We start from the raw sequence: 20,577 nt of genomic DNA on the forward strand, positions 1-20,577 counted from the left end.
CAAACACAGGGAGAACATACAAATCCCACACAGATAGGGCCATGACCTTGAACTAATGACCCCAGCACTGTGAGGCACAAGTGCTAACCACTAGGACGCCGTGCTGCTCGGTACAGATACATAAAGCTATATACATACATACAAAGGGCCACAGGAAAAAAATAATATTATATATATATATATATATATATATATATATATATATATATATTATATTTACACACACACACAAAGCCATACATATCCACACACAAAATGCCACACACAATGCCATATGCACACATAGTGGCATACATACACACACACACATACACACACATTTTCATATACATACACAATGCAAGGCATATAACACCCCCACCCCCTTGTACTTACCTGCTGACAGCCATTCTCTGCAGAGACTATTAGCTCTGAGGCCACGCCCAGCAGTGATAGGCAGCCTGGCAGCAATCTGATTTGTTGCTTGGCTGCCTGTCTCCATCAGATCACTGACAGACAAGAAGGCCTAGTTAACTCCACCACTCCCCCTATTAGTTCCGCCCCACCCACCAAGTTATTGGATAAAAAATTAAAGAAGAAAACAAGAAGTTATTGGATAGTGACTAGACGTACATAACACTTCCTCCCATTGAATGAGTTACCAAGTGTCCATCTGCACTTACCCACAGGGGACATCTTTAAACAGAGAAATGTCTTGCTCCAGAATAAGCAGATAACCCAACTTAGGCACTATGGCAGCCACCACTATGACGGTTTGGTTTTTTTAAGTGTGACTGGCAGAAGAGTTCTTTCATATTTATCAGTTGCCCTCATGTATACAAACGATCTTGGGCAACCAAGTGCTTATGGTTTTGTTTAGACTCCCCGAGTCATCCAAAGCTAGGACTAGATTTTAATAAGCACAGTCACTCAGAACAAACAAGGACTTCCTGATGTGGGACTCCTAATACAACAGTTTGAATAAGCAGGCCCAAAATGCGTGGCAGAACAGTCTATGGGTTCTGGTAGTTTAGGACACTTGTCCCAGAAATGGCCTGGCTCCCCACATCCAAAGCACTTTGGATTCAACACCTTTGTAACCAGCTCTCTCTCAATAGCAGGTTAACCATTGGATACACTGGCAAGGATTCTCAAACCTGACTTTTGATGTGGCATTGGTTTTGGCACAAACACATGTGCTTTGGTCATTTGTTGAAAAGCACCAAACCTCTCTACTACTGTGACAAGTTCTTCATAAGACTGTGCGTATGACTGCAGCATCCACCAGATCGCGTTCCAGCCCCCAGATGCAGTGATATATTGCCAAAATTTAAATAATTGCAATAGGTGAATTCACCTCTGGCTGCAGTCATTTTGCTTACATTTTTGGAAAGCTCGGACAATTGTGCTCGGTCCGGGTTTTCTTGGTCATTGCTCCACTCGGTGCTATGACCAAGAAAAAATATGAATAGGTCTATCCCTGTGCCATGCTGCCAACTTTGAAAAAGCCTATTATATTATTATACATTTTTACACTTAAACCCAACTTCACTCTTGCTTCAATGTTCTATACACATCACAAGCACACTAATATCCTTTGGGCAATGCCATGCATGTTTTCAAAACTTGCACAAAGCCTATTTAATAATTATATTAAGTGAGACTGTTGTTAGAATAGTTTTGCTTATAATTACTTATGTTTTCGATTATAAGTGATGTTGAAGTCATATAATTAGATGAAGTAAGCTAAATTGATTAATATTGTTTTACCGTGTGATTGTATTTAGTACGCCACATGTAATGATGCAATCACATGGATTAACAACACACACTTTTACATAGTAAAATGTATTAAAATTTATTTATACATAGATAATATTATAGTAAAGGTATTTATGGTTCAAGTCCTCTAAAAGGTAAAGAGTAACCCGGTTTCGACAGAGTAGTGATCGTATCTAGCGGTTGCAAGTTATGAGCAGTATGAGACTAATACTCTAAAGTACTTTATTTATGGGTCTGGTTAAACTGGTTATTCGGCAAGAAGACACGTAGACAACAGTTGGAGTGAGTTACCCCCTTCTTTGTGGAAGGATTCAAATAAAGTGACCTATGACAAGCAGTCTACTGAAACATTGTTAACCCTGGACCAATGAAGACCTCTCTGAGTGTTATCTGTGTATATTCGTGACATCATCACTGTTTATGGTAATTCAAACTGCATATAAGCAAGCTCCTGGGCCAGTGTAAATCTTTCTTCCTAACAACACACAACATGGCTGTATCTGAACCTGGGCCCAGGGGAAGCGCATGTGCAATGTATTTGGTTTTATACTTTCCTGTTTATTGTTATACCTTTTATGCATTATAATGGCTTGCTGTAAATTCTGCTATCTTTTGCTATTAAATCTCTTTGTGCGTTGGACCCACAATAATTGCATTGGACAATGTTTATTGGTAAGCAACAAAACGAACATTACAGTGACTGCATAAGAGACGAGTACTGAGAATGCCCCAGACTCCTCTCCATGCTGTGAGCTGTGGTTTTCACTGCACAATGCACGTATGCGAAGCCCCTTTCTTTTCCTGCACTATGCACGGCCAGCTTCAGCACACTGAGTATTCGCTACTCTGCAGAGGTGCACAGTGCGTCACATACCCCATGTGTCCCCTCCACTTCAATGTGGCTCTGCCTAGGAAATAAGTAATATATTTTACTTTTTCCAAGCCAGCCGTAGGGGAATGAAAGAAGCTGAGCACCTTGACTGCAGCCACCATTTTGTCTTGGTTTAAGAGCTCACACTCTAATACAGCCTTCAGTTACAAATGTAGCAAAATGCAATCAAAACCCAATTTAATCAAATCTTACTTTCAATGAAACATGCCTTGCACAAATATAGTATTATAAAGACCAAAACAATTTGAGACAGGAATTATTCTGAGGAAACCAGAAAATTTACAGGCTTTATTATTGATATATAGGAATATTAACCTACAAAATTGATGATTTTTAACATCTTTGCATGGGTTATTTAAAACCTTTTTACAACTTAGCCAAAACATCCCTTTTCTTTGGCCTCACAGCTCTTAGCAAGAGCTTATCTGTCCTAAATTAAGTCTACTCGCTTGTTTTGTATCTATTCTGAAAATAAAAAGATTTATTTTAGTCACAACTAATTTGGCAAATATTTTGAGGTGGTCCACATTTAACACAGCTGTAAGATGTTAATTTTGGCATAAAGTGGTTTCTTATACATCTTGGAGATTCAAATATCTCAGTAGGGGATGATTTAGAGCTTGAGCAATCATTATTTTATTGAATCAGTTATGGGAGTGGGTAGATTCTTCTGAATTGCTATGTATAATAAGTTAGTAAAACAGCCTGGACCAGACCCAGTTATCCACTAGTATCAAATCTATAGTCTCATTTTTCCACGTGTTGGGTGCTCGATATATTGAAAAAATCATATTATGCAAGAAGTTATTTTTTTTAATACTGTATCTGTTTTGGTAAATGTGGAGTTGTGGGAAAGGGAGCTGGACACAAGTGTAACTAAACAGCCATCTCAGTGACTCTCTAGAGGGAGGAATTTCTCAAGAGGATGGCAACATAATTTTGCTTAAAAGTCCAGTGGCTGTGACGATTTGGGGGTAGTGGGAATTTGATTTTTTAGGGAGGGGGGGGATAAAGCATGTGTTTCCTGGATGGCCACAATATCTGCTTTCTGTCTACACAAGAATGGTAGGTTAAGATGTATTTTATCCCATTATTATTCAGGGATCATTTTTTAGGAAAACAAAGGCCTTTGGAATATAACATTACTAATAAAAATTAGACTTCCACAAAATTGAGAGACCTCCATGCAAGAGCAGTCAGCAATATAAGCAGATACACTTGATATATATGATCACTGTCTGAGAGGTAGAGGGAGAGGTGGGGGCTTAAATTTGGGAAGGTAAACATAAACAGGCCTTCTAGCATGGCCTTGCATAGTCATCACAGAAGGATGAGGGATGGTGACACGTATGGGGGAGATTCGGAGAGTACAACCACTTGTTTAGAAGAAAGGAAACCCTTACTACTCAATAATTATTTGGAATGCCTTGAGGTTTACAGGTTACATAGAAATTGCAGTTTAGCTAATTAATTTAACTATGTCACTGATGTATGATTAGGATGCATCTCATTAGGGTCTAAAGGAATGATTTCTATCAACAATTAGATCACTGTCCCTGCTCTCTGACATGGATGTTGCAGGATTTCCTCTATACATAAAGACATATTAAAGTATATGCAAAATTGGTAATTATCAACTGGGTGGAAGGTTCCCAATCTTTGGGAAACAATAAATATTGGGCACATACTTGTGGAGTGTTTAACCGGCATGAGACCTGTGAGTATGAACTTTTTGGGCTGGCCTGGTTTTCACACATTGCATAAAAGACCCAGCTGTGGGCTGCGTCTCTGTCGAACATCACTGACTGTTAATCAAATTCTCTCAGGTTATTAGTTTCCTGGATATGTTGTGTTCCACCTTGTGCTACTGTATCTGTAACAGTGTAGGGGAACACCTGTCTACTTCTGTACACAGAGGGTATGTGTGCATAATATCTTGATGCAAGCCTCAGGTGAGGAGATGGTTTGTTATCTGCCATTGTGGAGTCAAGAAGCCTCAATGGGAAACCCAACATACTATGGCAGCATTATTCAGGGTCAGCATTGTTGGCAAGAATCACTTGCGCATGCCCAATGTAGCTGCTGATTGATGGGGAAATAACTAGTATACACCAAGGGCACGCTAATTTTGGAAGGAGTTTGGCTTCTTTTATAACATTCTCTTTTATGTAATAAAGGTGGATCTCCATGAAAAATGTGTTGAGTTATCTGAAGGTGTCATGGCTTTGTAGCCTATCAAAAAATCGGGGTCTAAGTCATAGCAAAAAAAACCAAAACAGCTGCAAAATATAGGCCTGAAGATCTCATTTGAAAACCCATCTAAATCTTTCATTGTGACCAGTCTTTCCACCCAGTTCTGTGAAGTCTGTTTTGAAGTCTCTTAATGATGCTTTGATACCCAACCTCATTTTTAAAGTTTGGAGAGGCATTTTCATTGATTTGACTGTTAATAGTAAAAATTAAAATATCCCTTTTAAGTCTGTTTGCAGGTCTTCTCCAGACAGACTTTGTTCTGTGGCCTGTAAGTGTAGCTGGGCCCATCTTGATTTCATGGTGAGTTGCTCTGACTAGTCTGAAAAAAATGTACCCGTCTTTTTTGGAGCCATACGGCCATCTGTAAGTTAGGGGATGGGGTGGCTTGAAAGAGTAATGTTAGCTGGTTTGAAAATGGTTGTCTTGGAGCTCATGTAATATGCAGCCATTTCTGAGCTCCACTAGACTTCTCCTTTAAATGAGAAGGGTGTAGAGGACACATTTACAGGTATGTTGTATTGCCTAGTTAGCCAGAGAGCCTCTCTCTTCCCTCAAAAGGACTATTTTTATGGGTGCGGATAAGATGCCAGTAATCAAGAGTTATAATTTTTAATGTAGTTGGTTCTTACCAGCTGCATTTGATGCAGGCATTGCAAGCATATTTATGTGTACCCATGAAATAAGAACACACAAAAGAGAAAAAGGGAGTCCCGATGTCCATTAACTCTCAAGGCTGATTTAAAATATATATAGTGAACAATATTTAATGAGGAAAAAAGTAAACATTTAAAATTACAGAAGGTTGTGGTCCTAGTAGGCAGATTTTCAAAGTCATTTTTTCACACTTCCACCATGTGCATTTTAATGTGGACCTGTAATCCAGCAATACTTTTTAAATTATTTTTTTAAACCACTGGCTTAAAGACACTTAGACAAAATAACGTGATGTTCCCAAATCACTGATGTTTAACCTATAACTAATTTTGATAACATGGTGTCAATGCTAAACTACTCTAATATTTCATATTTTACTCCCCTTGTATTGACCAAAAATGAATTAAAACTTGTGAAAGCGCCGACCTTGTGTCACTGCTGGAAAGACCTTTTCTCCTTCTGATTCTATAGAAACAAAACATCCCTCAAAAGCAAATCTCCTAGCGTGCAACAATATTTACAGCACCAATCCTGAATATAAATGCGCCACATTATTCTATTAATACTTTCCCTGCAGGCAGCACAGTTTAAACAGTTACCCCTCTTTCACCTTATTAAACACTATTTACATTTGAAAAGATATTATATGCCAGAGTGAACCCTAACCCAGCTTCTAATTTATTTTGTGCACTTTTATATATAAACATGACCATCTTGGTTCTTTCCACTACACTACTTATTTCCACGGAATTCATAAGATCGCGAAACCTGTTTCATTGCATTTAGCACTGAAAAAATGAGATTGCTGGATCCTATTATGTGAGCAATATACTTCATATTATGGAATGTTCCGTGTTTAGTTTAAAGATGGAAGTCCCCTGCTTAATGCATTCCCAGAAGTTGGATCACACCATGGATCTCACATCTCCCAAAAGCCTACTGAAGTCTAAAATAAACCAACCACCACTCTACAAGTAGATACACTATGTCATTGCAAACTGGAGTTTCATTAACTTATCCAAAAGAAAAAGACAACCTGGAAAAGTACCAGTTTCTCACTTGGACCATATCTCTGTAGAGTTCCATTTGCAAATGATATAAAGAACAAATAGAATAAATGGAGTCTCCATCAGGAGTAAAGTGTTTACACATTAAATTCCCACTATGAGGATGATGCAAATGAAAATTGACATCAGCTTCTCAAAACGATCAGTGAGCCCTAGCCATTTCTTCATACTTCATCTGCCAATTCCAATGTTAAATCAGCACAACTAATATGGCACCTGTTTTTTTTATTTCTCTCAGTGCACAAGATGCTTGTGATGACTTTGTATTCAATAAAAAGCTTATGATGAAAGCTCTGCATTGGGAAGGCCCATCATATGGTCTTCACAGATGTTCCCAAGAATGTTGAACTTTGAGCCGAAGTTCTGTACACTTGAAAGGTTGCCACTACTGCCTGTGATACTAATGGTTTCCAGTGAGGATGCTCGAGAAGACCCCCCTTCTTCTGCAAACACTTGAGGTTTATATATTTCCCGTTCATTCCTCTGGGCGCTGAGTTTCTGTGGTAAAAATACAATGTATTAATTTACAAAAATGTAAAACAGTAGATATAATCCAGGTAATACCGCACGGATCCTTAAAATAACTGCAGATATTGAACCTACAAAATGTGTTGTATCAATAGACATTCATAGCACTTGAGGTCTCTAGATATTTATTTGCAAAATGTGCAAAGAAATCACTGTAAGGGACAAGTAATCTGTCCTGTTTTGAAGAAGTATTTGAGTTACAGAGTGTTTCATAATCATCAGTGGTTTATAATAGGGGTGAATGGGGTGACTGCCCAAGGCCCCAAGCCACCATGTTTAACTATTGATCATGCTGAAAAAAACACACCTCTTCCCCTTGATCACCCTGGGACCAGTATAGGTGTTCAGTGTGTTGGCCAGATCAAAAGTCACATTGAATTTTCAGCTGTCTGGGATTGATAACAGAATCATGAGGGTGAAAGAAGTACATCCATTATCTGTTACACTCATATATCTGTTTTCTGGTGTGAATGGCTGCTGGAGGAGCGTGCCGGATAATCTCGGTAAGGGTAGGACATGCCACAGTTCATAATCAGTGAATTAGTTGATATAACAACATTTTGTTTTCATTCTAATGAAACTGGCACATTAGTAATTTAATATATTACCTTTCAAGCAATTGTGAATATAGCAAGATGTTTCCTTGGATAGTTAGGTTTACACTGTCTTTATTGTTCCTTTTCTTTTTTTATCTATAGTATTTTGTATGTTTGTTGGATAATTATATTTTTAAACTCCCCATAACATAGTATAATGGCTTAAAGACATTACTCTTATGGAAAGCATTTTTGAGTGTAAAGACAGTAATTTGTTATTACAGAATCATTATTGTTTCTGGTCCCAATTTGCGTTTTTAGCGATTTAACAACACTCATTAGATGCCCAAAACAGAATAGTGTCTTCTCCTGCAAGAAGCTTACAGTTATAGCGCTCATATCTATAAGATGCATTACAGAGAAAAAAAATTACAATCTATTTTTTGGAATTGGACATCTCGCCCTATGTGACTTTTGGGCTGTCTATATATCTAGGGGGGAAAAAAGAGATGAAAGTAAGACAAAGCAACAAGGCAGAAAAACAAATACAATTATGGAGAGTGCAAGGAATTAGCCCAGGTCTCCGGCAGCACATGGAACAGAAGCATAGGTGACCAGTGTAGTCTCTAAACTGTGCAGGGTCAGTGAGGATATATTAATTAGGTAAGAGTCAAGCAGAAATCAGTGACTGTGACAGTCTTTTATCTCTCTGTCCTCAATATAGAACTGCATTTGTTGACTTCTGAAATGCTATACAAATTTTTCCATTAAAATAGATCTATTGATCTCATTATATCCATTTTTCAAATTGAGAAAAATATTTTAAAAAACCTGTGCTTCCCATTCTCTTGCGAGTCTTTAGTGGTAGGACAGGTCTTTTCAAGGTATGGAAACATTGTTACTCAAATAATGCAGGATAACTCCACCAAAACTTATATGTTAATTTTATGTGTAATTCACTAACATATGATACAAAAAACTTCTTACTCTGAGTGCTTTGTTTGGCGCGTCACCCAAAGACCCCACTTAGCCCTACTGTGATACTACCAAATCCTGTTTAAAACAAGCCTAGGAGTTGATGATTACCCTCTCTGCAAATGTAGCTCTGCTTTGTGTTATATACGTGAACATCAAATTAGACACCTTAGGCCTCAATTCTGCAGCTGTATTTTTGCTTACTACTCTAAATCAGGTCCTCTATAAGGTACACATAATCCTACATGTCATGTTTAATAGTTTGCTGGATGCAATTTCTAGCACGGTGAATCTAGGACTTACCTTTAATACAGACTCTCCATTTTTTTGGGGTGGGTTGGGCATTTGTTTCCCCAAACATGGAGAGTCTGCATTATGTTTAAGTAATAGATACACTGTACAAAAAGCAAAATTATAAGACATAGTACAAAAATAAGCTACCACAAAGGTGGAGTTTTCATTTAAACTGGAACTATCTAAAGCTTTAATCCACTGACTCCCACCTATTCTGCCATTTCTTATATGGACTTTAATAGCCAGGAGTATCAATAAGTATGGTACAAATATAGCATAATGGGATAGTTTTAGATATACAAGGAAATAATTTGTACCATTTAAATAACCATTTTCAGATTACTTTATGAATTTGCATGCTGAACTGATGAAAAGAGACTGAACTAATCACATCAGCAAGTTTATGACATTTCAAGTATGCCTATACTATATATTAGTGTATTTGCTGTAGTGCCACGATCTGGAGAATTTATACCTGTATTAAAGCTGTTTCCAGAGTCCTCGACTGTTTTCTAAGTGCTGAATGGTTAACAGCTACAAAAGAGTGATGATTTCTCATATTTGCCTGTAGAGAGAGAAATAAAGTTGTCCTAAATACAACATCTGAATAAAGCATTTATTGATACCCTCTGTTGACCTGGTTATTTCTTTGTCAGTGCTCCATAACTGATTATCTCCATGTATTAGCCAAGATAAACGGTCGTTCATGATATCCTGTTCAGTCTAAATGTGTGGTTTTGTTTGCTTGGCAGTATCTATCTATCTATCCCAAACCATAAATACTTTTGTTTATGGACTGGTAGATTATGTTATGTTCATGCCTATCTTGTACATAGTGTTTATATTTGGGAAGAATTTGGTTTTTACTATTCCTTTTTGTTTTTCAATGTTAATGAAATAAAAATATCATAAAAAAATTAATGAACATATCATTTAAGGTTAGTCTTCTGTTTATTTTAAACGAGCCAAACAAGAGATGAGAGGGTGCCAAGGAAGAGGACACTAGGGGAGGGGAACAGGTGCCAAGAGCCATGATCCCAACAAGGAAGGGGGATTCAGGGGACAGGGTCTCAGGGTAAAAGATGTCAATGGAGAGGGATCCCAGTGAGAGGTTCCCAGGTTCCCAGGTGAGGGAACCAGGGAAGGAGAGTGTGTCAGGGGAGGAAGGGGCGGATAAAATAAATTATTTTTTTACCTTCTGTGGAATTTTCTCCTTTATCTCCCCCTCACTCTCAGACCTGTCTATTTTTTTCTCCATGCTGGACCCATTTCTTATCACCCTTCCTGTGCAAGTGGCAGGTCAGCTCAGGAACTCCACTACGCGGCTTCCTTAGTCCCCTATATATACACACACATATATATATATATATATATATATATATATATATATATATATATATATATATATATATATGTGTGTGCAATCATCAAACTTCCTTTGATGATTGCCACCATCTTCACTGAGGAATCAGATTTCAGGCTCCTTCAGTTCTACTTCTAACCAAAAATGCCAGGAAAGCCCTTAGTTGTTTTTTCAGTTTAAACTGAAAACTGTAATTCCTTATATGTTCATGCCAATATTATATATGTGACGAGTCTTGCTTGCTTTTGCCTTCTTTTATGCACTGCATATTTATTTCAGTAGGAGATGATTGTCCATGGGTTTAATGGAAACTTACAGAATGTCTCAAGGAGTTACCACGATCAATGAGGGTTAGTCTTCCATCCATGTGATGGCTCTGAAAAAGCATTGTACAAGATTAGAGGTCTATGTCTCTGTATAACCCCAAGAGACTCACAAGTCTGTATGGTTACAGTTACAATAGACAGAGATTATTAAACAGCACCAGGTCATTATTCTAACATGTATTCATTTTTCTATTTTTTCACTGCCCCTCCACCACCAAATTGTTTTTCTCATCACCACAAAACTCCCATGGTGTCAAACTCAACTTCAACCCATCTGTATAAAGAAATACACTATATGGACAAAAGTGTTTGGATACTTGACCATTACACCAACAGGGACTATAATGACATTGTATTAAAATACATATAGTTTAATAAGGAGTTGGTCCCCTTTTTGCAGCAATAGCAGCTTCCATTCTTCTTGGAAGGCTTTCCACAAGATGTTGGAGTGTTTCTGTGTGAATTTGTGCCCATTTATTCTGTAGAGCATATATGAGGTCAGTACCTGATGTTGGACGAGAAGGCCTGGCTCGCAATCTCCGTTCCAGTTCATCCCAAAGGTGTTTGATGGGGTTGAAGCCAGGGCTCTGTGCAGGCCAGTTAAGTTCTTCCACACTGAACATATCAAACCATGTCTTAATAGTCCTTGCTTTGTGCAATGGGGCACAGTCATGTTGGAATAGAAAAGGGTTTTCTCCAAACTGTTGTCACAAAGTTGGAAGCATAGCATTGTCCAAAATGACTTGGTTTGCTGAAGTATTAAGATTGCCCTTCACTGGTGATACAGGGCTTAGCCCAAACCGTGAATAACAGCCCCATACCAAATTTCACAGCTGGCATAATGCAGTCAGGCGGGTAATGTTCTCCCGGCATCCGCCAAACTTAAACTCGCCCATCTGACTGCCAAACAGAGAAGCGCGATTTGTCACTTCACAGAACACATTTCCACTGCTTCACAGTCCAATGTCGGTGTGCTTTACACCACTTCACGTGACGTTTGGCATTAGTCTTGGTGATGTGAGGCTTGAATGCAGCTACTCAGCCATGGAAGCCCATTTCATTTTGCTTTCGCCGCATAGTTTTTGTGCTTACATCAATTCCAGTGGAATTACAGAATTCTTTAGCTATGGATTCAGCAGGGTGTTGGCGACTTTTACACACCATGCGCCTTGGCTGTCATTGACCCTGCTCTGTGATTTTACGTGATCTTCCACTTCGTGGCTGAGTTGCTGTTGTTCCTAAATGCTTCCACTCTTTAATAATATCACTTAAAGTTGACCGTGGAATATCTAGCAGGGATGAAATTTCACGAACCGCCTTATTGTAAAGGTGCCATCCTATCACAGTACCATGCTTGAAGTCACTGAGCTCTTCAGAACAACCCATTTTGATTCACAAATGTTTGCAAATAAAGACTGCATGGCTAGTTGCTTGATTTTATACACCTCTGGCAACGGATCTGATTGAATCACCTCAATTCAATAATTAACAGGTGTGGCCAAATACTTTTGTCCATTTAGTGTACATGTATTCTCCCTGTATATACAAAATATTATTCTGGTTAATTATGGCAACCATTTATAAGAATCATATATAGTAATATGATGAAACGGGGAGCCTCTTGACCATGCAAGTCTGCCATCCATGTAACATGTTATGGGGCTTACATTTGCACAGTGCCAAGGACAGCTTGAGTGGTAAAGTAGTCATTTCTAGTTTCTACCACAAAAAGCCCATTGTAGAGACAAATTTATAAAAGCAAATTGTAAGCGAGCAGGCCCTGCAGAATGAGTGAAGTATAAACCCAGTACCTGCTAATGGATGCACTGCCAATTATCTTAGTAAATGTCTACATCATAATTGGTTCCAAAATATAAATGCATGAAAAGTTATTCTGGTTAGCTGTAACTTACAGAATGTCGCCGTCTGTTTGCTCGTTCAAACGTCCCTGCTCCTGCTCTGTTTCCTGCGTAGTTCTTTAGTGAGTGGACCTATAAATACAAAAAGCAATTTGAACTATAAATGGAAGCTGTTGCCAGAGCAGAATAGGATTAAAGTGATATTCATCACATCCAGGGACACTGACCTGCATGCTGTTGGAACGACCTACTCTTGCCTTATTATGCACAACCATAGCTGGTGCCTGCAACACAAATAGAATAAAATCTTGTTTCTTCAAATTGTAATTCATAATAATTGGGTACTTACTATGCATTCTAATAAATAAAGCAGTCATTACTGTTTCTAGTGAAATGTTATTTTTCTCATACATATATTGGTTCATCCCACAAAATGGCTGCCATATTGTACGTAGGTTACAGCTTTAACGGAGTTCAGCCGAAATGTAACAGCTGCACATGTCCAGGTTTCAAGCTGAGATCCAGATTGACAGGATTGGTTGTTATCCTCTACAACCTCTACATGTACCCATTTTTAGTTTGTTATTTTATGTCACTTATTCCTACATTACGTCTTTCGAACGTCATTTTTTTTTTCAGTTTACTTATCTGTGATATTAAAATATGTACCATCCTCACCTTTGCACTTTACCACTCTGCAGGAGCAACTTTTTATAACTGCATCTTTCTCCAAATGCTGTCTATAGCTATAATAAACAAACTACACTGTGAGGGTGAGTGATCAAAGTACTATATTAGTTTGATTGCCTTTGTCAAAAAATCATACTAGATTTGTATATGCCACCATGATAGTTGCCAATATGTGAAAGCAGTGTTATGCATTTTCATTAAATAATGTGAACAGACAGTTGGAGGTTAATTTGACAATGCATGTAGGCTACAGACAAAATAGAAGAGCCACAGGGAACACTGTTCCCTATGGCAAACTCTCCTCCTCATATCTACACTAAAGTGCTTGAATATTTTCAGTATGTAAAAGTTTAGCAATACATTGCGTATGAAGTGGATATTTTGCTAAAGGGAACATTGTTGCCTCTGGCTGGTCTATTTTGCCTATAGGTTAAACCTCATACCACAGTCAAACACAACTACTGAAGAAAAAAACAATAAACAGCACTGGAAACTGAGACACTGACACCCGTGAGGTTAAAATAGTCAATACATTTATTCAATCAACATGAAGTCTACAAATAAAACTGTAAAAACACTAAAATACCAATGATGATATAGACATAACATGGATGTTCATTGCACTGGATTTAAATATCACAAAGCAAATTTCCTCTGATGAAATCACCTACAGGTGATGAAACGCGCCAAAAACGTGAGGCACGGATATCGTCAGTGTCTCAGTTTTCAGCGCTGTTTTTTTTTTTTTTTCTTTGGTTCATTATTTTGAGACCCCACAGGTGTTTTACAGCTGCAGATACTGATACACTAGTCCTTCCCATTGAGGTTCTATATTCCAGTGCGCTAGATTTTTTTATATATATTAAACAAAATCTACTAGCCAGATTAATGAATGAAGGATTAATGATAAACATTATTGCCTTAAATTTTGCAGTTTGCAACATTTTGTATTCACTTCTAAATATTTTTTGGATAAGGATCTCTGTATGATCAACAACGCGTACAAAATGTGCACGCGTAACAAAGACACCTAGTTGCAAAATAAAGGCATAAAATTGCCATGAGAATATGGTATTTTACCATTGTAACCAGTAGTCAAATTCAGCTGGTATACAGTGGTTTTACATACGACCAGGGGCAAGGGGGGCAAGAGGGCACCTGGCCCACTTTTACTACTGCCTCCGTTGTAAAAATATCAAATTCCATTCACTTACATTTTCCATACCGCCACTTCTAAATTTCCACTAAAACCACTGACTGTAACCCTATGCTTTTTTTGTAAAATATTTTTTTTAGCAAAGAAATAATCCAGTAGCTAATTGCCATAATTGAAATGCAAACATTTTCAAGGATATTCTGCAGTTTTTGCACATTCCAAAACCTTTTAAAAGGTAGAAAAAAAACCTCCATTTCTTCCTCTTTGCCTTACGAATGCCTAAACAAAAGTCCCCCTTTATCTTGCTTGATGTCTCTGGGGTACACAGATACAAAGTTGAGCTTGCTGATCTGCTTAAAATAAAAAAATGTAAACTGTTTCTTTCTTTCTAATTAGTCAGCTTTTACTTATAAGTATGTAAATTTATTCCTGTTGCCTTTACTACAGACCTGCACATATTTCCTAAGTTTGCTGATTTGCGATTTTCATTAAAATGTGAAATTGCTTACAACCTGAGTTGAGGCAGTGTACTGCATAGCACGCTCTCTCTCACATAATTGTGAAAACTTTCTTCCTTAAACCTACTTACCGAGTACATTTTAGTACCGGTTCCGTGAAATGCACCATCAATCTCCTCCTATTAAAATGATGAAAATGTGGAAATTATTATGCTCTGGATATAACAAACAATAAGTAGAATAGAATATTATGATCTTCAAATCATTGTAATCATGGTCATTATTTGTCTGTTACCTTCTGGTTGAAATAATGCATATACTAATGTTGTGTTACCACATTTAATTGCCTGCTGCTGGATCCAAGTGTCCTCTATGAAGTCAATTTTAAAATAAATTACTCAGTGCTTTTAAATGACTTCTCTAGTTCTGACTGACTTTTTACAACAGACCTCTGCAGGCAGTCAGAGTTTATCTCTCAGAGTTCTTTCTAGTACTTTTTACTTTAAAATACAGTTAAACCGTTAAACAATTGGTGGTCAACACACTTTTTGGTCAGCAGGGTCATTCTAAAAAACATAACAAGTCTGCAGCATCACTAATGAACAAAATTGGAGATGTACAATGTTCGATTAAAGCTTTGGGCATCTCAAAGGTACTTGTTCTTCTGTCCTATCACTTGCACCAGCTATAGGTCTGGTGTAAGTACCAATTACTAGTGATGAGACTCGCGTATGCAGCTAGAACATGTGTTTACAATCAGGAGCAACTGTAAAAATGCATTTTATGTACAGTACATTCATAACATCCTAATAAATGTATTTTATCGAAGAAAAGAGGAAAGAAAAAAATACTTTTTTAAATGTATTGTCATTAATGACTTTATTATTAACAGGTGACATTAACTGTATTTTTCTTCTTTGGCCGTTCTTTGGGACTTATATTCCACATATATATCAGACATATCCTGCAGTGTATTGTCTGTTAGAGCAGAGAGCACCTAGACCCATATTCAATCAGACATATCTTCAGATTCGCTCCTTATTGAATACAGACATGCGTGTGCCAGACTTACATGCATTTTAATAAAAACACAATTTTTTGCGCGCCTTAACAAATCAGGCCTACAATGCAAATAACCAATCTGAATTTAGGAGCTGCTAACAAGCAACCCTAATTCCACCTCACTTCATCTCACACATGACAATATAGAAAAGCTAAATTACTCTCCTAGAACACAAAATATACCAGTGGTCTATCTCTACATTTTTATTCATTTTCACTACATAATCTACTGAATCTGTCGCCACCACCTGTGTTTTGTATTTATTCATCAGCTCTGAGACTCTGTATAACCTAAAGCAGGGACACTAGCTGGATACTGAGCATTACTCCTGGTAAATGCTGATGAGTCTCCTTCTGACCCCCGCTAGGGGTTGCAGGACAAGTCTTGGTGGGTCACTGGCTGCCGGTGCCACACCATTGATCTAAACTGTACCAAAATTATAATCTGGTTGCTATGAGCAACACCTCCTTTTTAACCCAGTCACTTTCAGAATAACATTTATAAACGTCATTATTGTGTCATGTACTCAGCAAGTGTCATTTAGAAACACTGAACACAGTGAGGTCCAGCTCCCAGCTTTAGATAAATGGAAATGACACACCAAGTGCTACAAGGTGGGAGGGGGGGGGGGATTAATAAGAAGGGTAGGAAACAACCCCTTTAAGTCACAGTTGCCTACTCTCCCGGAATGTCCGGGAGACTCCTGAATTTTTGTGAGTTCTCCCGGACTCCCGAGAGAGCAGGCAAAAATCACGGATTCAGCTATCTCCGCTGTTGAAGTTGGGTGGGGGCGGAGCTAAACACTGCATCATGGCCCCGCCCCCTGCTGCAATTGGCCGGAATTGCATAAGATTGACAGGGGCGGAGCCTAACGGCGCACCACACATGGTCACGCCACTTCGACAGGCCCCCTCCCGGACAGCTGCCTTCAAAAGTAGGAAAGTATGCTTTAAGTCATTTGCCAAAAGGAAATCATAATGCAAGCCTGACATGTTACCTGGTTATTGGTTGCAGCGTTAGCTATGTTTCCAACTCCATTCAAAATGGCTGATGCCTAAAGAAAAATAAACAGAGTGTGTTTATATTACTCTTTTATGTCTCGGTACTTATTATACTGTACTATAGAGAGACACACAGAGCTCAGTAGAAAGATATAAATAACACAGGTCTGCAAAAAAAAAAAATTTGGACAGCTGTTTTGGTTTAGTTGACTGATTCTTACATTTTTTGGTGCGCTGAATCAAAAAATGACAGCCATTTTGTCCTGGGACACCAGGTTTTCGAACAAACGGGTGGTCATCGTTTAAAAAAATCTCTTAACGCAAGTATTTTATTTACATGAAATATATTAACTCATTTGCACTGGTGACGACAAAATTAACACCACACTCAAGTAGATTGCTTGTGAAATCATCTTTTTTTAAACTCTAAACTGCTTTTTGAGCTTTTCCTCTTGTAGGTGGCTTCCGGAAGATCCCTGTACAACATCCAGCAGTAGTCAGCCATCATCGTAACACTCCATTTCCCTTGATACCTTCTTTCCATTTCTTTAATATCTTGATGGAAATGTTCTCTCTGCTCTTCACTCACTGCTCCCAAAATTTCAGGAAAATAGTCAAGGTGTGAGTTAAGAAAATGGGCTTTTAAGCTCATAGAGCAACCAAGCTTGTGGAATGCTTTCAACATTGTTTCCACCATTTCCTTGTAATTTAGGTCCTTTTGGTTTCCCAAAAAGTTTTTTATGACCACAGTAAAGGCAATCCACGCTTCTTTTTGAGTTGGAGTAATTGAATTCATAAAGTCTTTGTCGGATATGAGTTTTCTAATATCCGGGCCAACATAAACCCCCTCTATAAGTTTTGCCTCCGTTAAACCTGGAAATTTGGATCCCAAGTACTTGAAGCATTCGCTATCTTTGGGAAGTGCCTTAACAAATTGCTTCATTAATCCTAATGTAATAGGAACAGAAATAACAATCATCTCTATGATTCTTTTGCTCGAGCCACATCATAGGAATTCCAAATCGAAAAGCTTTTATCTTGCCTTTTGACCAATTATGAAGATCTTCGACGCACCGCTTACATACTTTATGAGGAGCCTAAACTTTATCTTGGTCAACAAGTTTTAATGTAAAATAAACAAAATAAACTTTCTTAACAAAATCGGTAATATTCAACTGCTGCTTTTTCACCATGAACTCTCCACATATGAAACAGAAACTGTCAGGCGAATTTACACACTTTCTTGGAGGCATTGCACTAATTTTGAACCACACAGACAATAGCAGGATGACGACTGAAATGAAATACAAGATTGTGGAGGAATCAGAGAACAAGTTAATGCAAAAAAGAACATGTCCGGGCAGGCCCTAGCAAGCACACTCAACAATGCAGTGATCACCATCAGGACCAATAAACATGTATTTTCATGTTTTTGGGAGCACTGGCAGTGAAAATAAATTTGTTTTTCCATGTTCAGTTTTTTTTCCCCAAGTATGATGAATTTGAAATTTAGTGATTTCCAGCTACCTGTTTGATCAAAGCACATTTCGATTGTGAAAAAACCTAATGTCCCACGAAAAAACGGTGGTCATTTTCGAATTCAGCGCACCAAAAAAACATAAGATTCAGATACAATTATGAAAACAGCTTTTTGGTTGCAGACCTGTGTAATAATATAAGTATATAATTGAATGTATATATACACCAAATAAATGAAAAAAACAGTATATAGGAACAGATTGCATCAAAGAGATTATTTTGTGTCACTTAATATAACCCAGGGCTATTGGGTTATTGTCGGTGATGACCCTCCCCTAGCGATAACATTTGCTATGGCATAGTGGAACAGAAAGCCCTAATCTGCAAACCTGCTCATGTATGTGCACAACAACAGAAAGTGGACCAGTGCAGAAATACATTAGCCTTACCAGTCTCGGTAAGTATCACCTGAGCAGCTGAGTATCGCTCGCCTACGTTATACCCCTTTCTCACCAAAATACCGGGTGAGACACGGGATAATGAACACGGTTTCAACCAGTGTTGCAACCAATCACACTGCACTTTGGTCCCGGGTCGCCACCTTTCACACTGGACCCGTGTCTGCCCTGCATTTTCAAGTTGAGAATCTCCAATGACCTACTTTTAACTGAACCCGTGTCAAATAACCCAGGAACCTTTCAGACAGCAACGTATCCGACTCAAACCCGGGAATAACCCTGTCCGCGACCAGGGTCGTGGACCTCTGTCGCACCATTCACACAGACACACGACCTGGGTTATTCACAAGTCCATGCCTCTGTGTGAAAGGGGTATTAGTAAGATTTTTTTTTTGCTAAGTATCAATTTTAGAAAATCTCAAAGGTACTTGTTCTTCTGTCCTATCACTTGCACAAGCTACAGGTCGGGTGTAAGTACCAATTACTAGTGATGACAGCTATGTATACATGCTTGAACATGTGTTTACAATCAGGAGAAACTGTAAAAATGCATTTTATGTACAGTAGACATTCATAACATCCTAATAAATGTATTTTATCAAAGGAAAAAAAATGAAAGAAAAAAATACTTTTTCTAATGTATTGTCATTAATGACTTTATTATTAACAGGTGACATTAACTGTATTTTTCTTCTTTGGCCGTTCTTTGGGACTTTATATTCTACATATATATCCGACATATCCTGCAGTGTATTGTCTGTTAGAGCAGAGAGCACCTAGAGCCATATACAATCAGACATATCTTCAGAATTGCTCCTTATTAAATACAGACATGTGTATGCCAGATTTACATGCATTTAAATAAAAACACAATTTACATATGTTTTGTGTGCCTTAATGAACCAGACCCACAATGTAAATAACCAATCTGAATTTAGGAGCTAAAACAAAATTGCTGCTAACAAGCAACCCTAATTCCACCTCACTTAATCTCACACATGACAATATAGAACAGCTAAATTACAACACCTCTCCTAGAACACAAAATATACCAGTGGTCTATCTCCACATTTTTATTCATTTTCACTACATAATCTACTGAATCTGTCGCCACCACCTGTGTTTTGTATTTATACATCAGCTCTGAGTGTTAGGAACCCCTCCAGCCAGTGAAGCAAAACCCGGAGTCTGCTCTGAAGTCTGGTGTTCACTGGAGCCCCTAGTGGTGGGCACAGACTTGGCTGCAGACAAACAGAGAGTTGTGAGATGTGTACTGGCCAAGGAGAACCCAGGTAGAGAATGCTATGGCAGACAGCAGACAGCGCATCCAAGGAACGAACCAAGGTCAGGGGTCACAGGCACAGGTTCTGAGTCCAGAGACAGGCGTAAGATGGGGGTCACAAGCAGAGGTTCAAAATCCAGGTTCAAGCAATAGGTTGGGGTCAGAAGCAGTGGTTTAAGGTCCAGAAACAGGCAAAGGTCATACACAGTACTTCAATCCAGAAGGCTTACACCAAATAGCACAGGAGCTGGTTAGCAGACAGGGAACTGGAAGCTATAACCGGCAGTGAAGCTCTGACCTCACTGCCTTAAATAGTACTGAGAGCCAATCAGGACAGAGGAGAACAGGGCTGACAATCAGCCTCAGAAGGCTGATAATAATCACTAGCTAGAACTGGCATAGCTAATAACATAACCAGGAAGCATGTATAAAAATATAAATGAACCAGTTTAAATAATATGAGAGTTCCCCCTGGAGTTGGA

General features: G+C 38.3%; 1 protein-coding gene across 1 annotated transcript in view; it reads right to left on the reverse strand.

The window, feature by feature from the left end:
- Positions 1–5,643: 5,643 nt before the first annotated feature.
- Positions 5,644–20,577, reverse strand: part of LOC142095361 (cadherin-like protein 26) — a 111,599-nt gene continuing 96,665 nt past the window's right edge. Inside the window, exons 17-23 of the mRNA XM_075178312.1 lie at positions 16,873–16,929; positions 14,944–14,991; positions 12,736–12,792; positions 12,563–12,640; positions 10,640–10,699; positions 9,436–9,525; positions 5,644–7,125 (exon numbers count right to left, since the gene is read on the reverse strand). Of these exons, the coding sequence (XP_075034413.1) occupies positions 6,907–7,125; positions 9,436–9,525; positions 10,640–10,699; positions 12,563–12,640; positions 12,736–12,792; positions 14,944–14,991; positions 16,873–16,929 (609 nt within the window). The 3' untranslated portion in view covers positions 5,644–6,906. The remainder of the gene's footprint in view (positions 7,126–9,435; positions 9,526–10,639; positions 10,700–12,562; positions 12,641–12,735; positions 12,793–14,943; positions 14,992–16,872; positions 16,930–20,577) is intronic.

The sequence above is a fragment of the Mixophyes fleayi genome, chromosome 6 (assembly GCF_038048845.1).
Source record: "Mixophyes fleayi isolate aMixFle1 chromosome 6, aMixFle1.hap1, whole genome shotgun sequence".
Classification (NCBI taxonomy): Eukaryota; Metazoa; Chordata; class Amphibia; order Anura; family Limnodynastidae; genus Mixophyes; species Mixophyes fleayi.